Here is a 25,816-nt window from a genome sequence, read left to right as displayed (position 1 = left end):
CGGGTGACTGTCTGTGAGGAGTGTGGAGTGTTTTCCCTGTGTTTGCGTGGGTTTCCTCCGGGTGACTGTCTGTGAGGAGTGTGGAGTGTTTTCCCTGTGTTTGCGTGGGTTTCCTCCGGGTGACTGTCTGTGAGATGTGTGGTGTGTTCTCTCTGTGTTTGCGTGGGTTTCCTCCAGGTGACTGTCTGTGAGGAGTGTGGAATGTTTTCCCTGTGTCTGCGTGGGTTTCCTCCGGGTGACTGTCTGTGAGGAGTGTGGTGTGTTCTCCCTGTGTTTGCGTGGGTTTCCTCCGGGTGCTCTGGTTTCCTCCCACAGTCCAAAAACACACGTTGGTAGTGTGTTTCACCCTGTGATTCCAGGTGGGCTCTGGACCCACTGCAACCCTAAAACTGGATACGTGGCTTCACACAATGAATGCTGAAAGTGAGAGATGATTTATGATTTAAACTGCTGACTACAAAATGTTATTTTACCTTTTTTCAGAGATGTAATTTAGTTTCTAATAGTGTCACAGTGATGGTATCATTGGTGTTGGTCAGTGCTGTTGGAGAGAAATCAAAAAATGATATCAGTCATTTGGTTAAGAAACAGTTATGAATTGGTGAAACAATTAAAGAATCAGTAACAGCAAAGTGATCATATGTATAGGAATGTTTATGCTGTGATATGTTTTGTTGATATAAATATATATCCTCTAGCCATCACTTAAAAAAAAATGAAAAAGAAGGTTTGTCTAAACTATCTGGAGAAAGTTATGCTCTGTAATAGATCAGTGAGCACTAATTAAAATGAAAGAATATGCTCTTCTGATCAACACTCAGCATTTCTTTCCTTTCTGTAGAGATTATAAAGCTGTGTGTGCACTGCTGAATGACTGTGTCCACAATGAGTGCACTGACTCCACTAGTTACAAGGAGTGTTTACAAACCTGGACATAGTGAAGGACAATGATCTTTGCTTCTTCTCAGAGCTGTTTGTTAAAGTTTAGTTTTTAAAGAGGCCCAACAGAAGCACCCAGTTCAGCACTTAACAAACACTAAACACATGGAAGGAGACCACTTGTGCAAAGATGTACGAGGACATTGTAATGCATCTCCCTAGGTCGCTTTTTGAGTACTTAAAACAACAACAACAACAACAAAATAGTTATCACTAGATCACACTACACACTACTCAGCAATGAGTTCCTCACAATAGTGACTGAAAAGCATGGCCACAATGCATAGCCCTATCATGTCAATTTCCCCCAGCCCCATTCAAAATGTCAACCCTCCTGGTGGCTCTAGTATTAGTCCAAGGTGAAGTGGCATAAAGGTTTGCCTCCAGTGATAGCTAAACAAAGGCATGGCCCTTGAAATCTCATTTGGACTGGCTAACAATTATGTTTAGGTCATGAGTGTTCCTAGCTGCTTTCATATTCCTTGCACTCTCTGCCTTGATGAACATTAATTCATTGTTGTTGTTTTTTTAATAATTATTTCTTCCTGGATTTGATTCATTCATTGTCTGTAACCACTTATCCAGTTCAGGGTCGCAATGGGTCTGGAGCCTACCCGGAATCACTGTGTGCAGAGATACCAGTTCATCGTAGGCCACTGCATCTGTTTTCCACTTTGTTATTCAGATTCACCTGTTAGAAACTCCTGCTTATTGATAAATTATATTCTCAATGTTTTTTTGTTTTTTTTTTGCCTGTTCCATTAAATCCTCTAACTCTGGTTTTAATCGTGTCTGACCCAGACTGCTTCATTATAAACATGTTGTATTAGCAATATTTCTTGGAGGATTAATGGGTATCTAGGAAATTTGTTAAAGGATTTATTTGTCCTAAACCTTTTTTGGTCATTTTTGGACAAAGTAATATTAGGTGGTGTGTTTACCTTAAAATGACAGCCTCAACATTATTGTAATACCTGACCTGTAATAAGGATTGTAAATCATCTATTGTTGCTAATCTGCTCTCAGCTCTGCACTATGTAAAATTTGGAGCAGGCTAGGATACCAACTCTCTGCAACTGGGGAACACAGAAGCAAAAATACCACATTTTATATAGTGTTCTTTTAAATGAATGTGGACAAATACATTGGTGAATGTGTAATAAAGATTTCCATGTGTAGAAATATTTTGTGTGTGTTTGTGAAAATGTTTTGTTCTCCCATATATAATATGCACATGTATAAAAATAAATTTTGTTACTGTAAAAATATTTTTATAACTATGATTATAAGTGTAATTAAGTTTGCAGGAGCATTTTCAGCAGTGAGGTTTCACTCTAAGATACAGAAATGCACATTTGCTACATTTAAATGTGACACTGATGTAACAAACTGCAAACCTTGGGATACAGTATCATTTTAGATTTCATATTAATGCAACATTTCTGTTCTCTCTTCCTCTGCTCAAGGGCTGATTGTTGTAATCCACAATGGAGAAACTGTAAAGGAGTCAGGTGGGTGATTTTTATCTGTATCATATTGCAGAACATTCCTATAGTTTTACAAAAGCAGAATTAGCCTCTATTCTTGTTCGTTCCATTGGTGTTAAGAGGAGATGAATTGTCCTAAATGTCTTGGTATGGTGATGCATTAAGGTTCCCTTCACTGTAACAAAGGGTCCTAGGCCAACCCCTGAAAAACAACCCCATAGCATTATTTGTTCTCCACCACACTTTACAGTTGGCACAGTGTAGTCAGGCAGATAATGTTCTCCTGGTACTGGTCAAACCCAGACACATCCATTAGGCTGTCAGATGGAGAAGGTTGATTTGTCAATTTACAAAACACATTCCCACTGCTCCACTGAGTCCAGTTGGGCTGGACTGCTTTACACCACTACACCTGATGCTTTGCATTGTGCTTGGTGATGTAAAGCTTGCATGCAGCCATCTTCAGTACCAGGGGAACACTTGGGGGTTAGGTGTCTTGTTCAAGGGCACTTCAGTCATAGATGGATAGAAGGAGGAGAACAGCACTGCTCCTTCACTCACATTTCTTGTGCCGGTTGTGAGGATTGAACCAGCAACCTTTACATGGGAGTTCTGCTCCACTGCTGGTCAGCCACAGCCCCGCACCTTTCACTTATATCTTCCTCTGCACATCAGCAAAGAGCTGAACCTGTGTCCAACAGAACAATGAGGCTGTTCTAACAACAAAAACAGCTCAAGCAAGTAAAACTGTGTAGAACAGAAAGACAATGATTGTTGCCTCTGAAGGAGCAACACAGTATTATGCATTAATGCTCTGCTTTCTCTGAGGCAGAGGATAAGACAAAGTGGATACATGATTGCTGCCACTGAGGAAGCAGAGCATTATTGTGTGTCATTCAGCAGCTTTAAAAATATACTTCTTTAGAATATTCCTCAGAGGCAGCAGAATTTTATTGTACAACACACTGCAGCTTCCTCAGAGGCAGCAGTCATAACTCATTTGTGATAAAACTAGACTAAGTGTACAGTATGAAAAAGAAAGTCATTGCACACTTATGTCTGGCAGTGAGAGCAGGGAAACCACGAGGGTCTTGGGAAACCACAGCCCAGTGTTAGCTAACCAATCACGCCTCAAAGGCAGCTCTGTCTCCAATACCATTTTGTGTAGTGGTTTTGCACATCAGTCTGTAACGTCCATGTTTCGACCTCGTGCAACATACTTCACAAAAAAAGTATTTTCTTCTGAAATAATATAGCTAGTACTAGAGGTGTGAGGGTGGGAGGGATTTACACACCTGTATACATTTATTATTAATTTAGGAAATTACCACGTCTTGAGGCACATTTACAGTGTCTGGGGTGAAATGGGCTTACAGAATGACAGCAGTTGCTGCCTCTCATGTGCCTCACACTGCTCTTGCCTCCCTTGTGCTCCAGCTCAGAGTCAAAACCATGGAACAGTGTACTGAATAATCAAGGACAACGCATCTGCACACATGAACTTTATTTCATAGACTATGCTTTGCTGCAGACAAAATGGCCTCTATAAACATACACCTACATGCAGTAGGTTAAAATAATCAGATAAGTACAAATAAAGAAGCAGCCTTACAACATTTACTAGAACACTATAAATAAAAATACAACACAATTTAACAAATACTTATGAAAAATGCAGTATATTAACAAATATGCAACCTAATATAAAAGTTTACCAGATGAATCCTGAAAGGTGCAGGCTTTTCAGCAGCACAATAACACAATGCGTTTTCCATAAAAAAGTACACACGTTTTAGACTTTGTTTTAGATATTGTCAGTGTCTCTTTGGTCTCAGTTCTTTTATCTTCCTTTGTTTATCTTAGTCCAGTGTTCTATCGTCTGTAGTCTTCTGAGATAATCTTGAGTTTCCCTTGTGTTTAGTAGTGTCTGATTCTGTCTCTGTCTTGTTTCTACTGTTGTGTAGCTGACCTTTTAGTTTGTAGTTCTTCTTTTGTGACTTGTATACGTAATTTATATTTAGACTCCTTAGTTCTTTAGTAAAGTTCTCTTAAGTCTGTTTACCCTTTAGTCCTCTACCACTCCATCTCTAACTTGTTCGTAATGTAACTCTTTAGTATTTATTACTTTTGTCTGTCTCTGTTAGAGTTTATATATTTTTGCTTGTTTTAATCTGTAGCCTGTCTCCTGTTGTGTGTGTGTTCCCTTATTCCTGTGTGAGGTTCAGTTCTTAGTTTAATCCCTGTGTGTGTTCTAGGTTCTAGTCTGTGTGTGTCTTTGTGTGTACTCTGTTATTGTCTTTATTTTAGCTTTTTGTAGTTCCTTGAGCCAGCGTTTAGTATTTCTCTAACTTTAGTCTTTGTCTGTTGTATTTTAGTCTTTTCACCTGTCTATTGTCATACATTTTTTTTTTAATGTAACTTTATTCTTTCATGAGTTATTTACAAGTTTCTGACCACTTATAAAATGTGTACAAAGTGCTGCCCGTTGTGTTGGATTGTCAATGCAATCCTCTTCTCCCACTCTTCACACACTGATAGCAACACCGCAGGAGAAATACTAGCACAGGTTTCCAGTATCCGTAGTTCCAGGTGCTGCACATCTTGATGGTTTTGTGTGGTATATGGGGTGCAAAGATAGTGGGGCCATTCTTCATCAGTGGAAACCTCAAAGCCATTGGATATGCAAAATTGCTACATGGTCATGTATTTTCCTCTTTATGCACTGAAGCTGGCACGTTCCCTGAGTTTTTCCAACAAGACGGTGCACAACCACATTATGGGTGTCAGGTCCGAGCATTCCTAGATGAACAGTTTCCTGGAAAGTGGATTGGTCGTCGTGGGCCAGTTGAATGGCCCCCAAGGTCTCCCGATCTGACCCCCTTAGACTTTTATATTTGGGGTCATCTGAAGGCAATTGTCTATGCTGTGAAGATACGAGATGTGCAGCACCTGAAACTACGGATACTGTAAACCTATGTTCCACCAGGTGTTTATTAGCACTAAATTCCCCAGTCTTGTTGGTGCTGTCCAGTAAGTTCTGTAAATAAACTTAAACTGCAGACACAGCTTCCAGTGAACTACTGTAATACTGCACTACAGTAACCGCTAATAAGTCAATAAGCTCTGTACAGTAGGTAAATTGTCAGAGGAAGTTGTGACCAAATATGGTAAAGTTATTAATTTGCCTGAAAAATGTAAAATAATAGTAATTTAAAAAAATCTTGTTTAATTAAAGACCACAATTCCTGCAACAAAACAGCAGTCTCAATGTCTCAATGATTTCCAAGACAGAATTGTTTCTGTTTTATAAAGTGTGAAATACTGTAAATAAATACACAAACAGAGATTTCTTAGGATTCACTGAAACCTTTACCTGCCTGCAGCTGGGGAGAAATATTCTAGTTGTGGCTTTTTTGTCCCACACTCTGTTTCACAAACCAACACAGATACAAACAAGAAAAGGAGGATTCCAACTCTGTAAAAATAAGTTAAATTGACATTAAGAACCCATTGGCAGAATAATAGTTATAAAAATGAACATAAATTACAGTTGTAATGTGCTCAGATACAAGGTTTTTATCTTCTCTTCTCACTACCAGCATTCTAGCCAATTAGTGGGTGTATCCACCTACATGGATGGAATTAAGGGTAGACACTTTGCCATCAATGAACAAATATTTTATATTTATATAATAATAATATATAATAATATATAAAAATACAATTTACGTCCAGTCATACCACATTAATTAAAGTTGTACAGTGATATGCACAAACAATGGCTAGAGGAAACCCTTCTTTTTTTACTTTATTATAACGTTTCAGACTAGTTTTTTTTTTTTTTATATTCAAATTAGAATCTCTTAATTTGCTGTAAAACTTTCAGAGAAAGAGTTAGCATCAAACACATCGAAGCTCGGACACAAGCTTTAATTGAGAAAAATGCAGAAATGTAGCTCACAGCTCAGACAATAAAACTCTGTATAGCATGCTGTATTTTCTCTTAGTAAAAAATGTTGATTGGCTTTGTTTCTGCAGCCACTGGATGATAGAAGATAACGTAAGATAAGACTTTACTGATCCCTAAGGGAATTGTAGTGTCACAGTACTACACAGTCACAGTGTAAAGTACATTGAGCACAAGGGAAGACATGCAGAAAGAAATAACAATAAATAGTGCAGGGATATATTAGTGGGTTACAGGGCTAATTAAGTGTGTAAAACAGTGCTATGAACCTTAATATATTACAACTGAGGAACGTCTATATACATTTGAATTCTGTATACGAAACTACAGCAGCCTTAGCAGTTATTGCGCTAACATAAGTGCTAAGATATATTACACCTCAAGTAAAAAATGTCTATGTACATAAATGACAATGTCAATGTACATGTCAAATACAGAGCAGCATAATTATTATTGCACTAATTGCAGAAAAGTCATCCAGTGCAGCAGCACTCTATTTTTAAACTCAGTCATGTTACTGACCTATGCTTCCAGTGAACTACTGTAATACTACACTACAGTGTTTACAGTGAGTCTCTGACTCCAGTGATCTGTAGACTGCAGGAGGGTAAAATTCCAATGTACTGGCCTCATACACTATATCTGTATATTTAAGGTATTAAACATTGCATCAATAATGAAGTAAAGTTTATACACTTTGGGTGCAGCAGGATTTAAATGAACACTGGGTAAATGAAGGCCTTTTTATTTCGACAGAGAACAAACACTGTGGTGTTTTTTTTTTTAATCTATTAAGATATACATTTAGGAGAGACTGTGATTATCCTGCTGATAATCCCACAATGATAAGTGTTCATTAACCTCAGGGTCACAGCAATACAGGTTTTTAATTTGTGTTATTCGTATATGTACCTGTATCAAATTACTGTTATCTTCTTCCTGTAGCTCTACCCACTCCTTTACTGACTGTAGAACCAGAGGGAGATGTGTTCAGTGGAGACTCAGTCACTCTGAAGTGTCAGATTAAGGATTCTCTTGGGTGGACATATCAGTGGGATAAGTTTACAGGGGGTCAGTGGACTGCGGTATCTCACTCTGAGCATCACCCTGTAAACACAGACACACTCACCATCGGAAATATTACCCGCCACAATAAAGATCAGTATCGGTGCAGACAGAACACTAACACAGAACAGGGATCGGTGCAGACAGAACACTACTGTCACAGCCCAGTGCCACTTTTATTCTCAGTGTGAAGGGTGAGCGCTTTAACACTTCTTGTTTATGCATATTCATGTTTAAATCAGTAGTATATTCTATGATTTCTGTCTTTATATGCTTTGTTTAATGATACCTTCAGTGTTTGTCTCAACACAGGCTCCAGGAATATAACTTTAACACAATAATTTATACACAGCACAAATTTTTTACTATTTCTATAAAAATCCTCTTAATGTTTTAAATTAAGTGCTGATTAACTAATTGTATATACTTTATGCATTAGGATCAACAACTGTTAAGGTACATTATTTTTTAATAAAGATATATTATATACACTCATTAAAACAGCATTCATTAAAGTTGGATATTATTATATAATAAGCAGTGCTACTCAGCAGTTTATTAAATTTGTTAAGTAAAACTTTGTTTTATTATTTGATATCCTATCACACACTTACCACACAAACATATGAGAAAACATGGCGGGCAAAGCAACAAAAACTCGAAACACAGCCACGCCTGCTCTGAGGCCCAGTGTCCAGAACCCATCGTGAAGTTTTTAGAATGTACTGGGGAAGGAGATGGCTGGGCTCAGAGCTGATGTCAGTGCACTAAGGACTAAATTACAATTCAGAACTTGACATCTACAGAGTTAGCCACACTGAAACATTCAACTGTTGAGATGGAAGCGAGCCTATCAAAATGCACCAAAGATATTCAAGGCTCAGTTCTACTCATTACAGAATAAGTTTAGATTTAGATAGATTTACAACTGTGGTGAGAAATAAAGAATATCAGGATTGTTGGAGGCCAGAGGACCATAGCAGTTCAACTGCAAATATGTTGATGCTACTGCAGAAGGCATTTAACTTATCAGAGGTGTCTGTACTAGACAGATCACACCGCTCACTAATACCAGAACTGAAACAAGGAGAGAAACCCTGTGTCATTGTGGCTCTCCTACAGAACTTTTGTGCCAATATCCTTTGGTTTGCTAGAGTAAAGAAACAAATCAAGTGAGACAGAATTAACTCTTCTGTTTATCAAGACTACACTGCACGAGTGGCCAGAGCCCAAGCCAATTTTGGATCACCCACAACAATCAGAACAGATTTATTTATGTATTTATTATTGTTTTTTTAAATGTACACAACTACCATTTATGCGACATAATTGTTTCACAAAATATGCTCAGTGGGCCTTAGCAGACAGAAGTGTAACCTGGTTAGGAATTTATGTGGAGATTTAGCCTTAGAATAGGGGAGGCTTTAGCGACATGGAAGTTCAGAACAGGTCGGCATAGGGTTCCAAAACCACTTTATTCATGTTTTTATTTGTATTGTCTGCTTATTGTTAAACTATTTACTGTCTATACATTCTTATCAGCATTTCACATCATGACAAGATCTGCTGTTTCATTTGTGATTGTTCAGCTGGTTAGTCTGTCTTACCATGAAATTCATATTGCAAAGTAATGGTTAATGGTTTCTGGCTTAGGCTTTATTTGATTTGTTAGTTGGAACATTAAAGGGATACAGCATCCCATTAAGCATAGTAAGGTTTTCACACACCTGAATTATTGTGTCTGTAGATATTATGTACCTCCAGCATACACATCTCCGAGCTGGTGAACATATTAAATTGAAGAAGGGCTGGATCAAACAGATATTTCATTCCAACTATGGAAACAGATCCAGGGGGGACAGAAATATTAATAAAGAAAGGGGTGCCATTTATGCCCTTCAGCATAATAGCTGATAACAATGGCTGATTTATCATAGTATTTGGCAAGTTATGTGGTAGACAAAGACAAAATAAAAAGTCTCCAAATCAGGTTCAACAATTGTATCATGTATGCAGCCTTATAGGTTTTATGATTCCTGGAGGCACCTTAACCCTACTGCAAAAGTGTTCACCTCTCATATTCAAGAACTGAGTCCTACCTTATTTACCATAAAGTGATGTCTTAGTGTCCGAAAGACAATACCACAGTGTAGTGATCTCTGACCACTGACCTGTTCGGATAGATATGAGGATCCACTGCCTTCCAGATTTTTGCTAATTACACATTTTATCACTTTCTAATTATTATTCAAGGATTCCTGCTCATCCAACTGTTTAAAACCACTTCTGATCCCCATACAGAGACATTGCTTTTTTTCCTGGTGATTCCTACACAAGCTACTGGGCCATGATCACTAAAACCAAGCTCAAATACTGACTCAGTGATTGTTTTTCTTTTCTATTGTCAAATCAGTCAGAGATGAATTAGTGTGGTGTATGATGTTTGGACTGATTGAGTTAGTAATTATTTGAGAAAGATTTATAATGCCCCAGAATTCTCTAAAATAATCAGAGACCAAACACAGCCAGTTTCTTCATCAGTAGCTTTGGAAGGAGCAGAATCTGTAAACTCCCAATTTAAGTAACTTAATTATTCTGCAGAAGAACTAGCAACCCCTCCAGGGTGTGTTCCTGCCTAGCGACCTGTGGTTCTGAGTAGGCTCTGGACCCACCATGACCCTGAACTGCATAAGCGGTTACAGACAATGAATGAATGAATGAATGAATGTAGTGTACACTTTCAAGGCCAGAACTTCAGAACTTTTCTGTACTGCATTAAGAACAGTTCAGAGTAAAACAGGCTCTTGTAGATGGCTGCAGTGTCCCATCAGTGGCTTCTTCTGAATCTATCGCAGCACGTCTAAACCTAGTGTCAGATTACACCTCCATATCAGGATATTACCAATTTACTAAGTTTATGAACTGATCTAGTTGTTCATGCTGAATTATGCTCTTAATATTTAAATCATTCAAACCTAAACCTTTCATATTCTTCAAATTTAGAGAATTTAGGACAGGGTTTGGAACAGACTTTGACTTTAAAGCAGCAAAGGGGCGTCAAAGTAAAATAAAAAAAAACACAAACAAATCACCAAATATCAATTGTCTTAAGAATGAGAATGGAACTTTATTCTGCAGATTATTTAACCAGCTAGAGAGCTGCAAACACACATTGGCTAAGGTTTTTTCTGTCAGATTGTTCATTCATCATTCACATGAAGCAACTATAGATTTCCATTATCTTGGAGTCACTCACTGACCCTGTATTAACTTTTTGCTCTCTCGAACCCCTACAGAGAGCAAGGTTGTCTCCCCTGTAGGTATCAGATCATTCTTTTCAGAAGGTTGTAAAACTGCATTGTCTCCGGAACCCCTGCAATTATCACAGTCATACATTTAACAAAACAGGAAAGAAGTGTTCCTCCTGTACCATTCACATAGTTCTAAACACATACAATTAATACAAATTAGTCATGTCTTTTCATTTCAAGGAAAAGGAAAACAAACAAACAAAACATATTGATAAAATATTGATATGAACTTTCCACCACAGGGGGCAGATTTTCAAACATGAATTAGATTTTCACAGATATAAATAAACAGTTGTTGGAGACATTGCTTCCAGTAAACTACTGTAATAATGCAGTACATTATTTGAATCTCACACACTATCTGTTCATTTATGGTCATTGTAATTGTTGGTCAGTAATTGTAATTATGGTCAGTAATTGTTTCAGTAATTAATTAAATATTGTTTCAGTAATGAATCTAAGTGTATGTATATATATATATATATATATATATATATATATATATATATATATATATATATATAGTTATAGGAGAGACAGTGTTCATTAACATCAGCGTCACAGCAATACAGGTTTTTAATTTGTGTTTTTCATTAATGAAGCTGTATCTAAATCCTATATTATCCTCTTCATATAGATCTACCCACTCCTTCACTGACTGTAGAACCAGAGGGAGAACTGTTCACTGGAGACTCAGTCACTCTGAAGTGTGAGATTACGACTGATGGTGATTGGACATATCTGTGGGAAAAGGTTGGTCCTGGAGAGTCGCCTGCAGGGTTCCAGTCTGTTACTGAAAAGAGAGACACTCAGAGCTTTGCGGTACCTGCTGTGGATGGAGGTCAGTACCGGTGCAGAGTACAGAAAACTGGAGGAACACGATCATCACTGTACAGTACTCCTGTTAACCTCACTGTGAACGGTGAGTGCTTTAACACTTCTTTTTATGAATTTTCATGTTTACAGAAGCAGTACAGTCTGTACAATCTAAAAAAAATGTGTAATGTAAAGTAATGGAATTTTCTGTTAAATTTTTCTATGGATTCTGTATTTGAATATTTTTTATTAATAACCTAAAAAAACATACATATTGATGTCTCCAGTGTTTGTCTCAGCACAGGCTCCAGGAACATATCTTCATCAAAATAACTAATGAACTGCATGAGTCCTCACTATTTCTGTAAACATTCTGTGTAACACTTTATATTAAGTGCTGACTAATGGCAAACACTGAGTTTATAAATATAACAATACAGACCATACTCATTCTTAATTAAAATTTCTGTTAGTAAGTGCTTATTAATGTTGTGGAATGACCTACATTTATAAAAATGTATTATGAAATTTAACAAAAAGTTAAAACTAAAGTGTTCATCTTTAATAAAGTGCCCTTAGGAAGTGCTTATTAAAGCTGGAGTTCATATAAAAAATACAGTAATGAAGTTGAATACGTACCTGGTCATTGTAAATTTATTGCTGGTTTATTGTGACAAATGATCAACACGACACCCAAATATATACTAATCCTACCATACACTAGTATTGCAAATGAGTTAATTTACTAGCATTAACTATCATTTCAGATCGGTCTGGATTTAAGTATCTTCCACCTCTTTATATTTTAGGATCAGCATGTCGTATAAAGACATTTATGGTCTACTTGCAACTGAATATTACAATGCATTAATAATTAGAACATCAGTAAATAAACAGTTAATATCCCATTTAAATAATCTAAAACAGACAATATATTAAAACATTTATAGTGTTTACAACTGACGTTTGTATTAAACAGTAGTGGTTAAGTTCTTGTTAATAATTAATTAATTACTTGCTAAAAGTTAATTAACAGTTAAAAAGCAGTGTTACCAGTAAATCCTTGGCATTCCCTGTGACTGGCGCCCCCTCCAGGGTGTGTTCCTGCCTTGTGCCCAGTGATTCCTGGTAGGCTCTGTACCCAGTGCAAAACTAAACTACAGACAGTGAATGAAATAATGAATCAATAAATCAATTAATATTCACCAGTAATTGATCATGAGGATCAGGACTTGAGTTTGACACCCCTGCTTTATATAATTATAAATGGCCTAAGAGATAATTTCATATGGCTATAATTAATGGCCCGCTGGTGTATAGCATGCCCAACACTCATACTACAAGTCCCACTATGCAACATCTGCTTCCGCTGCTAAAGACACATTGACTCTGAAAACCTGCAGAGAACCTGTTTGTTGAAAGCGGAAACCTGTGTCCTGTTGGTGGAACTAAATGTGGCCGTAATTAAAGAATATAACATAAGATGGCACTATGAGACAAACCAGCAGGGCAAGTACAAAACCTGGACATACAGCAGAAGCTACAGGAGGCAGAAAAACAGTCTGGTGTTAGAGCAAACTACGTTCACAAAAACAAAATAAAGTGAAGCTGCAGTGAAAGCTAGGCCTTTTACAGAGGGAGAGTTTTTGAAGAGCTGCATGATTAAAGTGTGACATCCTGTGTCCAGATAAAGACCAAACATTTTCAAATATAAGCCTCAGCAAAAATACAGTTATTGATCGGTTGTGTGAGGTTGCCACTGATTTACAAACGACTTTAGTGCACTCTCTGTCTTTGTCTAAGGATCTCTGTTAAATATCACTGTAAAGTATTTGTTATTGAATAAATCTGCTGTGTTACAGCATTTGCGTCTGCCTTCCTCAGTCCACATAGTCATGTCAAGAGACTAGGGCTGGACAATTAAATCGAAAATTGGCATTCAGAAATTCTAATCGTCATAATCTTGTCTATATCAATTATTTTGATAACGCCCACGAGGCTCCATCGCGTTACGGCTCGGACTCGTACAAAAAACTAAAGCCTTATGCATGAATTATTTATTAAACGCATTCACACGACATGACGCAGCCCCTGACTGAGAGGCATAAAGGCTTTAGCTTTTTGTACGAGTCCGAGCCGTAACACGATGGAGCCTCGTGGGCGCCGGAGTTCTACTCTTTTACACTGTGTCTGCTCCATTATATGCAGCGAATTATTCTGAGATTTTTTCTCAGAATTATTCTGACTTTTTTTCTCAGAATTATTCCGACTTTTTTTCTCAGAATTATTCCGACTTTTTTTCTCAGAATTATTCCGACTTTTTATCTCAGAATTCTATTTAAGCTTTTTAGTTTATATTTGTTGATCTAATGCAGTGTTATTTGATGTGAAACCTAAAAAAACCTTGAAAAACTATAAATCAATAATAGAAATATGTTTTTGCTGATGACTCATATTTTTCTGCCCAGAGACAGCGTGGGTTGACGTTATGTGAGTCAAAACGAAACTGAAAGTAAACAGCGTCTTTCTTGTCCCTTTTTCAGCGGTTTTTTTTCTGATTTTAGCGCCTATCATTAGTCTTTCATGACAAGGTCATAAGACCAAAATTTTGAAGGAGCGCCTTGATTTTTAGGTGGTTTTTCACACTGGATTACTCCCAGAGGCTTCACAGCACCGCGATGAGAGCACTATTTTTAGAAACGGTAGGATCTGCGCTTTCTAACGGTATACAGAGCTCACAGAAGCACTCAGACACTCAAGACTTACAAAGCTGATTATATAAGGTATGTTTCTACCCCGCAAAATGCGGGATTCGGGTCAAATGGTTAAAGTGTGACATCCTGTGTCCAGATAAAGACCAAACATTTTCAAATATAAGCCTCAGCAAAAATACAGTTATTGATCGGTTGTGTGAGGTTGCCACTGATTTACGAACGACTTTAGTGCACTCTCTGTCTTTGTCTAAGGATCTCTGTTAAATATCACTGTAAAGTATTTGTTATTGAATAAATCTGCTGTGTTACAGCATTTGCGTCTGCCTTCCTCAGTCCACATAGTCATGTCAAGAGACTAGGGCTGGACAATTAAATCGAAAATTGCCATTCAGAACTTCTAATCGTCATAATCTTGTCTATATCAATTATTTTTTATTCTGTTATGTCCCCACTATGTGTTCATGTACTGTCCCTTTAAAACCACACTACCAAGCTGTAGTCACATGATTCTGCAGCTATCTGGAAACAGCCTAAACACTGAGGCCGACCGACTGACTCGAGCAGTTCATACCAAAGAAAAACACAGTGTCTGTGGTTTGGACGTGCTGTGTTTGACTGTAAATAAGACGACACTGAACTAAAATAAGTCAATGGTAACACTGAGGAGAAACTGTTTCAGTGACCGAAGCACAATCACACACCAAATATAAACAGTGTTCAAAAAACAAGCTCCCAGCAACATTAGAAAAAATATCCCATCTTTAACACTGGAGCAGATTTACAGAACAAGCCTCGTCTCTGAACAATGAGGGTCAAAAATGAAAAAAACTAAATGATCATAATCATGGTAAAATATAAAATTAATCGTGATATTGATTTACGCTCATATCACCCAGCACTATTAGAGATGTATTGATGATTGCTTTCTGAATGTTTAGAGTTTTATTGCTGAGGACATCTGCAAGTTCATTACAGTTTTCCACAGAGAGTGGTTCTGGACTCAGCAGTGGAGGTGGCTTTCTCAGCCTGTCAAATATTGTAAATAAGGTGCAGGTGTTGTTAGAGTTTACTGATGGTCTCAGAGAAATAGGATTGTCTGGATTTCCTTTCCTTCCAAGTTCATTCCACAGTTTCATGTTTGAAAATCTGACCCCTGTGGTGAAAAGTTCATATCAATATTTTATCAATATGTTTTGTTTGTTTGTTTTCCCTTCAGAGGTTGAGTCTCAGAGGTGCTAACATCAATACGTTTACAAGAGCACTTTCAGGAGAATGAGATTTTACACAGTGTTTTGGACATAGACACCATAATCAGCTCCTTTGTGCTCTCAGTGAAATATATATCTTTACAATGTTTTATATTATTACTAAATAAATTAAACATTATTTTAAGACAATGACAACGTTTTATAATTCATTGTTCTGTGATTATTATTATGTTTCCACAGAGAAACCAACAGTTGTGCTGACCATAAATCCTAAACACGCATTCAGAGGAGAGACTGTCACTTTCAGATGTGATATAAAGGGAGGAGGAGACACTCAGTGGACGTACAGATGGATTAAGGACGGTCAAACACTTGGTAGAACAGAACAGCAGTTCAGTATCAGTTCTGTTACAGATTCTGAGAGAGGTCAGTACAAATGTGGTGGAACAGGGACACGGAGCTCACGCTACTCAGAGACCAATGCAGCTGTTCAACTGACTGTATCAGGTGAGTGTCTCATCTCTTCAGTGTTCATTCACCTCAGTGTCACAGCTGTACAGATGAGAACCTGTACTTTCTTTGTAATTCATTTGTAAAGAATCTATGTAAATGTTCTTCTGGAAACCCTTCATTAGTGCAGTGTATTAATGTAAGAGAAGATTGGTGTTAAAGTGGTGCATTCTGGGAGAGACTGGTTTGTCAAAATCTGTCCTCATCCAGATATCTACTGAGTCTAAGCAAAGATAGATTGTCTTCTGGGGCCTCATTTATAAAGGATGCACAAAAATGGGTCTGAAATGTGCGCATGTAACATCTCACGAAACTGATTTATAACGAAATACAGTGCGTAAAAATGAGCATATATTTATGCAATGTTTAACCCATGTGTACCCAAAGAACTCTGCAGAGAGAGCGCAAATTAGTGACATCATGTGGTAAAATAGAGAAATGCAGGTAAACGTCCAAACCTCCCTCACACGTATCAGTCTATAACACACAAAGATCAGAAAACGAAGATTAAAGAAGAATTAGGAAGATTAACTCTCACTTCTTTCTACTTTATTTTTGTTTTATCTCAATGTAATACATTCATTTTCAATGCGCTTTTTAAATTCATTTTTGGAAATGTGCCATATAAGTTGTTGTTGTTATTATTATTATAAGAAATGCCTCGCCTGAGGCCACCAAACAACACATTTTACCTCGCCTCGACCTCTGAAACAATAAATACTACCGAGCAGTCTCCAAAGCTTCTGTTTTTTTGTGTTTCGGACGGAGTTTTAGGGCCACAGCGGTAAAAAAAAAAAAAAAAAAAAAAACAAGATTCCGAGATTAAAGTCAGAATTCTGAGATAAAAAGTCGGAATAATTCTGAGAAAAAAAGTCGGAATAATTCTGAGAAAAAAAGTCAGAATAATTCTGAGAAAAAAAGTCAGAATAATTCGCTGCTTATAATGGAGCAGACACAGTGTAACTGTGGAATGCAGTGTGTTGCTTAAATTATGCTATGGTATAGATTTCAGGAATAAACACTCTTCTCTTCCACATCAGGGCCACAGTGTGATTAGTGTTTAAACCCTGAATCGGTGCACGAACCCAGGGCATGTAGTTTCACGATACAATTAATGATCACGAAAATGATGGATACAGAACGAGTAGAACTCCGGCGCCCACGAGGCTCCATCGCGTTACGGCTCGGATTCGTACAAAAAACTAAAGCCTTATGCATGAATTATTTATTAAACGCATTCACACGACATGACGCAGCCCCTGACTGAGAGGCATAAAGGCTTTAGTTTTTTGTACGAGTCCGAGCCGTAACACGATGGAGCCTCGTGGGCGCCGGAGTTCTACTCTTTTACACTGTGTCTGCTCCATTATACGCAGCGAATTATTCTGAGATTTTTTCTCAGAATTATTCTGACTTTTTTTCTCAGAATTATTCCGACTTTTTTTCTCAGAATTATTCCGACTTTTTTTCTCAGAATTATTCCGACTTTTTATCTCAGAATTCTGACTTTAATCTCGGAATCTTGTTTTTTTTTTTTTTTTTTTTTTTTTTTTTACCTCTGTGGCCCTAAAACTCCGTCGTAGTTTTCTCCACTGTCTCACGTGAAAATGAACTGAGCCCATATTTAAATATTCACGAGGTTATTTGCATTGACAATTTATATGTAAATGTAGGCGTTACGGAGGCGGAACATGAGGCTGATTCATCTGCACACACGTTGAAGAAGGTTGTGATTTATAAAGAGTAAACGTTGTTGAGGTGTGTGCCTTTTTATAAATCAGAATATTTTGGGGCACACACTATTTTCTGGCTTTGGGCGAACACACACTTTCACTCCAGAATGAGGCCCCTGCTCTTGTAATATTTCCTTTACATAAACAGACCTAGTTTAAACAGCTGGAGAGGTTACAATATTAAAAATGACACAGAAAATGTCAGAGAACCTTAAATCTTTCCCAGTAACAGATGAAATGTTCAGCCCTTTGCTGAAGACCAAGTCCAGTTTGTGCCTGTGATTGTGGTGGGTCCCTTCACATTCTGGAACACACCAAAGACATGAAGTAAATCAAAGTGTTCCTTCATAGTTTTGTTAAAGACATTATCTATGTAGATATTCAAGCCTCCTGAGATGACCATGTGATCAAAGTCATTTGCAATGATTGTTAGCCGCACAGTAAATTCCTCTATAAATCTGTAGAGTATTTTGATTGTCTAAGTATTAAATTCTGAGGTGCAGTATTTAGTACAGTACTTAGATACTGAAGAAAGAAGTCACCAAATGCTGCAGACTTGAATTTTAATATGTTTTTAAACTTGGCGGCTATTCCACCATCTTTTTATTCCACCACTATTTTACCTTATTTCAAATATGACCTACACTGTTTCAAGTTCAAGTTCAAGAAGTTTATTGTCATTTCAGCAGTATACAGTGTTTACAGTACACAGTGAAACGAAATAGCGTTCCTCCAGGACCAAGGTGCTACATAAGACAATACACAACATTAAAGTGCGACTAGTGTAAAGCTAGTGCAACATGAAACAGTGCACATGCATTAAAGTGCAAAGGACATAGAACACAAAACAATACACAACATTAAAGTGCAACTAGTACAAATCTAGTGCAACATAAAACAAGAAAAAATAAACATACATGCAACATAAAACTAAGAAAAATACAAAACAATGTCCCTACAGTACAATACAATACAATGTAATACAAGACAAGGCAAAAACCATAAGTATGGAGGGGGTGAGGGAGAGAGACACTGCAATTTAAAGTGTATTTGTGCTGTAAACGGTAACTGGATGTAAACATGATGTAAACCGGATATGTGAAAACAGTACACTCATTTACAGTCCAACAGACCAGTGTTTGTGTGAAGTGTGTGTGTGTGCTTCTTTCAGTCCAGTCTTAGTCTCTAGGTGTTTAGGAGTCTGATAGCATGTGGGAAGAAGCTGTTACGGAGTCTGGATATGAGGGCTCGAATGCTTCGATACCTTTTTCCAGACGGCAGTAGGTTGAAGAGTGTGTGTGAAGGGTGTGTGTGATCTCCCACAATGCTGAGTGCTTTGCGGGTGCAGCGAGTGGTGTAGATGTCTGTGGTGGAGGGAAGAGACACACCGATAATCTTCTCAGCTGTCCTCACGATCCGCTGGAGGGACTTGCGATCTGCCCCAGTGCAGTTTCCAAACCAGACAGTGATGCAGCTAGTCATGATGCTCTCGATGACTCCTCTGTAAAAAGTGGTGAGAATTGGAGGGGAGAGATGAACCTTCTTCAGTCTTCGCAGGAAGTAGAGGCGTTGCTGGGCTTTCTTTTTGATGTTACTGGTGTTAGTGGACCAGGTGAGATCATCCGCTAGGTGAACACCAAGGAATTTGGTATTCCTGACAATCTCCACAGCAGAGTTGTAGATGTTCAGCGGCGAGTGCTCACCCCTTGTTTTTCTGAAGTCTACAACCATCTCTTTGGTTTTGTCCACGTTCAGAGACAGGTTGTTGACTTCACACCAGTCATTTAGCCGCTGCAACTCCTCTCTGTATGCTGACTCGTCGTTCTTACAGATGAGACCCACCACAGCCGTGTCATCAGCGAACTTGATGATATGATTTGAGCTGTGCATCGCTGCACAGTCATGGGTCAGCAATGTGAACAGCAGTGGACTGAGCACGCAGCCCTGGGGGGCTCCAGTGTTCAGTGTTATGGTGCTGGAGGTGTTCCTACCGATCCGGACTGACTGTGGTCTCCCAGTCAGGAAGTCCAGGATCCAGTTGCAGAGAGAAGTGTTGAGGCCCAGTATATTCAGCTTCCCGATCAGATGCTGAGGAATGATGGTGTTGAATGCTGAGCTGAAGTCTATGAACAGCATTCGGGCATATGTGTCTTTCTTGTCCAGGTGCCAGGTGCAGCGTGGTGGATATGGCATCGTCCGTTGAACGGTTAGGACGATACGCGAACTGTAGAGGGTCCAGTGTGGGGGGAAGTAGGGTTTTGATGTGCCTCATGACGAGCCTCTCTAAGCACTTTGTGATGACCGGTGTGAGTGCAACGGGACGATAGTCGTTGAGGCAGGAAACAGAAGAATTCTTAGGCACCGGGATGATGGTGGTGTTCTTGAAGCATGTTGGAACAACGGCGCTGCTAAGAGAGATATTGAAGATATCAGTGAAGACATCAGCAAGCTTTTGTTTCACCCTAAATGTAATTTTACAGCAGACTGTGGTTCACTGTCAAATATTTTATTATTAAGCATTAATAAGACTCTGTTACCAGGATAGATTTAGTTAAAGTTTTACACAACTACAGCTCCTAAAAATCAAACCCTTTAGTATTTATTCAGTCTTGACCTGATTGTAGTTAGTGAATTAATGGTAAATTTCCTGTGGTTTCAATTATAAAAGCTCTTTCATAATTAGAGTCCTCATTTGAACCTAATAGTTTAGTGCATGATCTAATTATTATTTTTTCAAAAGGTCCCTCATGATTTGAACTATTCATAGATAATGGTTTTGGGATGTGTTCTTGAGCCCATTCAGTGATTTCCACTACAGAACCGTATTTGTTTTTAAACACAGTGTCAGCAGAAGGTCACAGCCTTTATTAGTGTTCAGCCTTGTCCCTCACAAATAGAGAGTTCTCAGGATTCTCTGAAACCTTAATGACATTATGTGCAGTAGATGAAGAAATTGCTAGCAATGTTATGAAATGTTATTCTTTAATTGTGATATTTGAATGTGCAGTCTTATCATTAGCATCACATTTAATAATTATGATTATATGTACTGTAAATAAAAAGTAGAATTTTATTAGTGTTGTTTATTAACTGAGTTGTCTCCAAATACTCATCTTATTTCTGTAGCTCGACCCACTCCTACACTGACAAGAACACCAGAGGGAGCTGTGTTCACTGGAGAGTCCGTCGCTCTGAAGTGTGAGATTAAAGGTTATGAGGGATGGGCATATCAGTGGGAGAAGCAGAACAGTGGTGGATGGACTGTACTGTCTCAGTCTGTGTATTACACTGTAAACAGAGGCACTCTCACCATCAGAGTAGATTCTACGGCTGTTGGTAATTACAGGTGTAGAGGAGAGAGACAGGGAAGACCAAATTCATCAAATTACAGTGACGTACTAAAGCTGACTGTAAATGGTGAGAGGATTAATATTTTTAGTGAGTTTCATATTAGTAGCATTCCATTCTGCATTATTTCACATTAGCATTAACGTCCCACATGCTGTAAACAAATGCACTAAATTTTATGGAATATTATGATTAAATAACCCATCTTAGTTCAAATAGCTGACAAAATGTAAACACTAAATGAGTAATTTGCAGTGTTCATCCTTTATTGTCTGTTACGACTAATCCAGTTCAGGGCCGAGGTGGGTCGGGAGGCCACCCGGAATCACTGGACACAAGATAGGCTCCAGATATGAGCTTAACCAACTGTTCTTGAAAGATACACCCAGTTCTCTAGTTTGTCTAAAAAGACCCTGTGATCAACAGTAACACATGCAGCACTAACATCAAGAAGCTCTAGCACTGATATTTTACTGACGTCTGAGTTCAGATGGATGTCATTTAGGACATCCATGCATTAGTGATTTGGCCTAGGAATGGAAGATTAGAGATTGGTCTGTAGTTATTCAGGGTACTACTGTCTAAGCTGCTCTTTTTAAGAGAGGCTTCATCACTGCAGTTTGTAGCACTCGAGAGGAGATCCCTGAAAGGAGTGACTATATATTAATTGCAGTATGTCCTCACATAAGCAACAGAAGACTTCATTCATGAACTGGGCAGGAAACACATTATGCATGTAAGCTGTTTTAGCTGCTGGAGTTTTCTGATCATGTGAATTCATTTTCTAATCTGATGTGAATTCAGACAGAATACATTTCTGATTTTGAGGATGTACAAGAACAAGTCGAGTCAAACTTTATTTCTAAAGCACATTTAAAACCACAGAGGCCTGACAAAGTGCTGTACAATCAAAACCCAACAAAGAACAGCTCTGCTGTTTAGAGACGTCATGAATTGCCCCGTCTAGTGTGTTCCTGCTCTGTCTGTGTCTCTTTGTTTCCTTTGTTTGTCATGTGAAGGACATGGCTCTTTGTTTTATTCCTGTCTCCCTCGTCTCCGCCTTAGCTCCACCCTCTCATTGTGCCTCCTTTGTGGTTCTGCCCCCTCGTTTTCTGCCCCTGGTGTTCCTTGTCTGTGGTGTGTATTTAAATTCATTTGTGTCAGTGTTGGGCGGCACAGTGGCGCAGCAGGTAGTGTCGCAGTCACACTGGAAATTGTGGGTTCGATTCCCGCTCTGGGTGACTGTCTGTGAGGAGTTGGTGTGTTCTCCCCGTGTCCGTGTGGGTTTCCTCCGGGTGCTCCGGTTTCCTCCCACAGTCCAAAAACATACATTGGTAGGGGACTCAAAAGTGTCCATAGGTGTGAGTGTGTGAGTGAATGTGTGTGTGTTTCTGTGTTGCCCTGTGAAGGACTGGCACCCTCTCCAGGGTGTATTCCCACCTTGCACCCAATGCTTCCAGGTAGGCTCTGGACCCACCGCGACCCTGAATTGGATAAGCGCTTACAGATAATGAATGAATGAATGTGTCAGTGTTTCTTTGGGTGGACATTTCTTGTGCTGTGTCTTAGTTTGGGGGTGGGGGTGTCTGTTTGTATCTCTCTAATCTACTAGTACCTTGCAAGTCTGTGTCTCTCTCTGGTCTGTGAGTATTCCCTTCTCTCTCTCTCTCTCTGGTCTGATAGTTTCCCTCTCTCTTTCTCTCTCTGGTCTGTGAGTATTCCTTTCTCTCTCTCTCTCTCTCTCTGGTCTGATAGTTTCCCTCTCTCTTTCTCTCTCTCTCTAGTCTGTTGGTAATTCTCTGTCTAGGTTTATCTATCTATGAATCCCTATCTCTCTGTCTTTGTCTAAGGATCTCTGTTAAATATCACTGTAAAGTATTTGTTATTGAATAAATCTGCTGTGTTACAGCATTTGCGTCTGCCTTCCTCAGTCCACATAGTCATGTCAAGAGACTAGGGCTGGACAATTTAATCGAAAATTGCCATTCAGAACTTCTAATCGTCATAATCTTGTCTATATCAATTATTTTTTATTCTGTTATGTCCCCACTATGTGTTCATGTACTGTCCCTTTAAAACCACACTACCAAGCTGTAGTCACATGATTCTGCAGCTATCTGGAAACAGCCTAAACACTGAGGCCGACCGACTGACTCGAGCAGTTCATACCAAAGAAAAACACAGTGTCTGTGGTTTGGACGTGCTGTGTTTGACTGTAAATAAGACGACACTGAACTAAAATAAGTCAATGGTAACACTGAGGAGAAACTGTTTCAGTGACCGAAGCACAATCACACACCAAATATAAACAGTGTTCAAAAAACAAGCTCCCAGCAAACATTAGAAAAAATATCCCAGCTTTAACACTGGAGCAGATTTACAGAACAAGCCTCGTCTCTGAACAATGAGGGTCAAAAATGAAAAAAACTAAATGATCATAATCATGGTAAAATATAAAATTAATCGTGATATTGATTTACGCTCATATCACCCAGCACTATTAGAGATGTATTGATGATTGCTTTCTGAATGTTTAGAGTTTTATTGCTGAGGACATCTGCAAGTTCATTACAGTTTTCCACAGAGAGTGGTTCTGGACTCAGCAGTGGAGGTGGCTTTCTCAGCCTGTCAAATATTGTAAATAAGGTGCAGGTGTTGTTAGAGTTTACTGATGGTCTCAGAGAAATAGGATTGTCTGGATTTCCTTTCCTTCCAAGTTCATTCCACAGTTTCATGTTTGAAAATCTGACCCCTGTGGTGGAAAGTTCATATCAATATTTTATCAATATGTTTTGTTTGTTTGTTTTCCCTTCAGAGGTTGAGTCTCAGAGGTGCTAACATCAATACGTTTACAAGAGCACTTTCAGGAGAATGAGATTTTACACAGTGTTTTGGACATAGACACCATAATCAGCTCCTTTGTGCTCTCAGTGAAATATATATCTTTACAATGTTTTATATTATTACTAAATAAATTAAACATTATTTTAAGACAATGACAACGTTTTATAATTCATTGTTCTGTGATTATTATTATGTTTCCACAGAGAAACCAACAGTTGTGCTGACCATAAATCCTAAACACGCATTCAGAGGAGAGACTGTCACTTTCAGATGTGATATAAAGGGAGGAGGAGACACTCAGTGGACGTACAGATGGATTAAGGATGGTCAGACACTTTACCTATACCGGACAGCACGGCAGTTCAGTATCAGTTCTGTCACAGAGTCTTACAGAGGTCAGTACAAATGTGGTGGAACAGGGACACGGAGCTCACGCTACTCAGAGACCAATGCAGCTGTTCAACTGACTGTATCAGGTGAGTGTCTCATCTCTTCAGTGTTCATTCACCTCAGTGTCACAGCTGTACAGATGAGAACCTGTACTTTCTTTGTAATTCATTTGTAAAGAATCTATGCAAATGTTCTTCTGGAAACCCTTCATTAGTGCAGTGTATTAATGTAAGAGAAGATTGGTGTTAAAGTGGTGCATTCTGGGAGAGACTAGTTTGTCAGAATCTGTCCTCATCCAGATATCTACTGAGTCTAAGCAAAGATAGATTGTCTTCTGGGGCCTCATTTATAAAGGATGCACAAAAATGGGTCTGAAATGTGCGCATGTAACATCTCACGAAACTGATTTATAACGAAATACAGTGCGTAAAAATGAGCATATATTTATGCAATGTTTAACCCATGTGTACCCAAAGAACTCTGCAGAGAGAGCGCAAATTAGTTACATCATGTGGTAAAATAGAGAAATGCAGGTAAACGTCCAAACCTCCCTCACACGTATCAGTCTATAACACACAAAGATCAGAAAACGAAGATTAAAGAAGAATTAGGAAGATTAACTCTCACTTCTTATAAATTACTTTTAAAAGTTCTGAATGTTTAAAAGTAATTATAGTTCATTCCTTTCTGTAACTTTCTACTTTATTTGTAGTATTTGTTTTATCTCACTGCAATACATTTATTTGCAATGCGCTTTTTAAATTCATTTTGGAAATGTGCCATACAAGTTATTATTATTATTATTATTATTATATAAGAAATTAAACTACTTAATAAATTATGGGCTGGTAATAACTGCAGATAATTACAAGCCTAAACAGCTGTAACTTGCACAGAATCACAGGTCTATATAAATAATGCATGTCTGTCATAATGTTTTTTTTTTTTTGGCGCTACTAAAACCTAGCTATTGACAAATAAGGCGACAATGTGTTCAGAGATCATGAAGAATGTCTTGTGGACGATGAAAACTGGTTAATGGGTCGATTTAACACTGTTTACTGCTGCAGACACGTGTTGTCCCTCAACTAACTTGCGTTTGTGTGTAACCCCTCGCCTGAGGTCACCAAACAACACATTTTACCTCGCCTCCACCTCTGAAACAATAAATACTACCGCGCAGTCTCCAAAGTTTCTGTTTTTTTGTCTTTCGGTCCTCCATTTTCTCCACTGTCTCACGTGAAAATGAACTGAGCCCATATTTAACCTTCACGAGGTTATTTGCATTGACCATTGATAGGTAAATGTGGGCGTAACGGAGGCGGAACATGAGGCTGGTTCATCTGCGCACACATTGAAGAAGGTTGTGATTTATAAAGAGTAAACGTTGTTGAGGTGTGTGCCTTTTTATAAATCAGAATATTTTGGGGCACACACTATTTTCTGGCTTTGGGCGAACACACACTTTCAGTCCAGAATGAGGC

The 25,816-nt window shown here is 38.4% G+C and overlaps 1 protein-coding gene across 2 annotated transcripts in view; it reads left to right on the top strand.

Moving 5' to 3' along the window:
• The window catches only part of LOC136706742 (Fc receptor-like protein 5), a 38,869-nt gene that overhangs the window by 1,030 nt on the left and 12,023 nt on the right, over positions 1 to 25,816 (top strand). For both annotated transcript variants that reach the window (XM_066680356.1, XM_066680355.1), the window contains exons 2-5: positions 2,406 to 2,450; positions 11,407 to 11,691; positions 15,748 to 16,014; positions 24,146 to 24,418. In XM_066680356.1, coding sequence (XP_066536453.1) covers positions 2,406 to 2,450; positions 11,407 to 11,691; positions 15,748 to 16,014; positions 24,146 to 24,418 — 870 coding nt within the window. The remainder of the gene's footprint in view (positions 1 to 2,405; positions 2,451 to 11,406; positions 11,692 to 15,747; positions 16,015 to 24,145; positions 24,419 to 25,816) is intronic.

This window comes from Hoplias malabaricus, chromosome 9 (genome assembly GCF_029633855.1).
Source record: "Hoplias malabaricus isolate fHopMal1 chromosome 9, fHopMal1.hap1, whole genome shotgun sequence".
In the NCBI taxonomy this organism is placed as follows: domain Eukaryota; kingdom Metazoa; phylum Chordata; class Actinopteri; order Characiformes; family Erythrinidae; genus Hoplias; species Hoplias malabaricus.
This window is presented reverse-complemented; position numbering and strand designations above follow the sequence as displayed.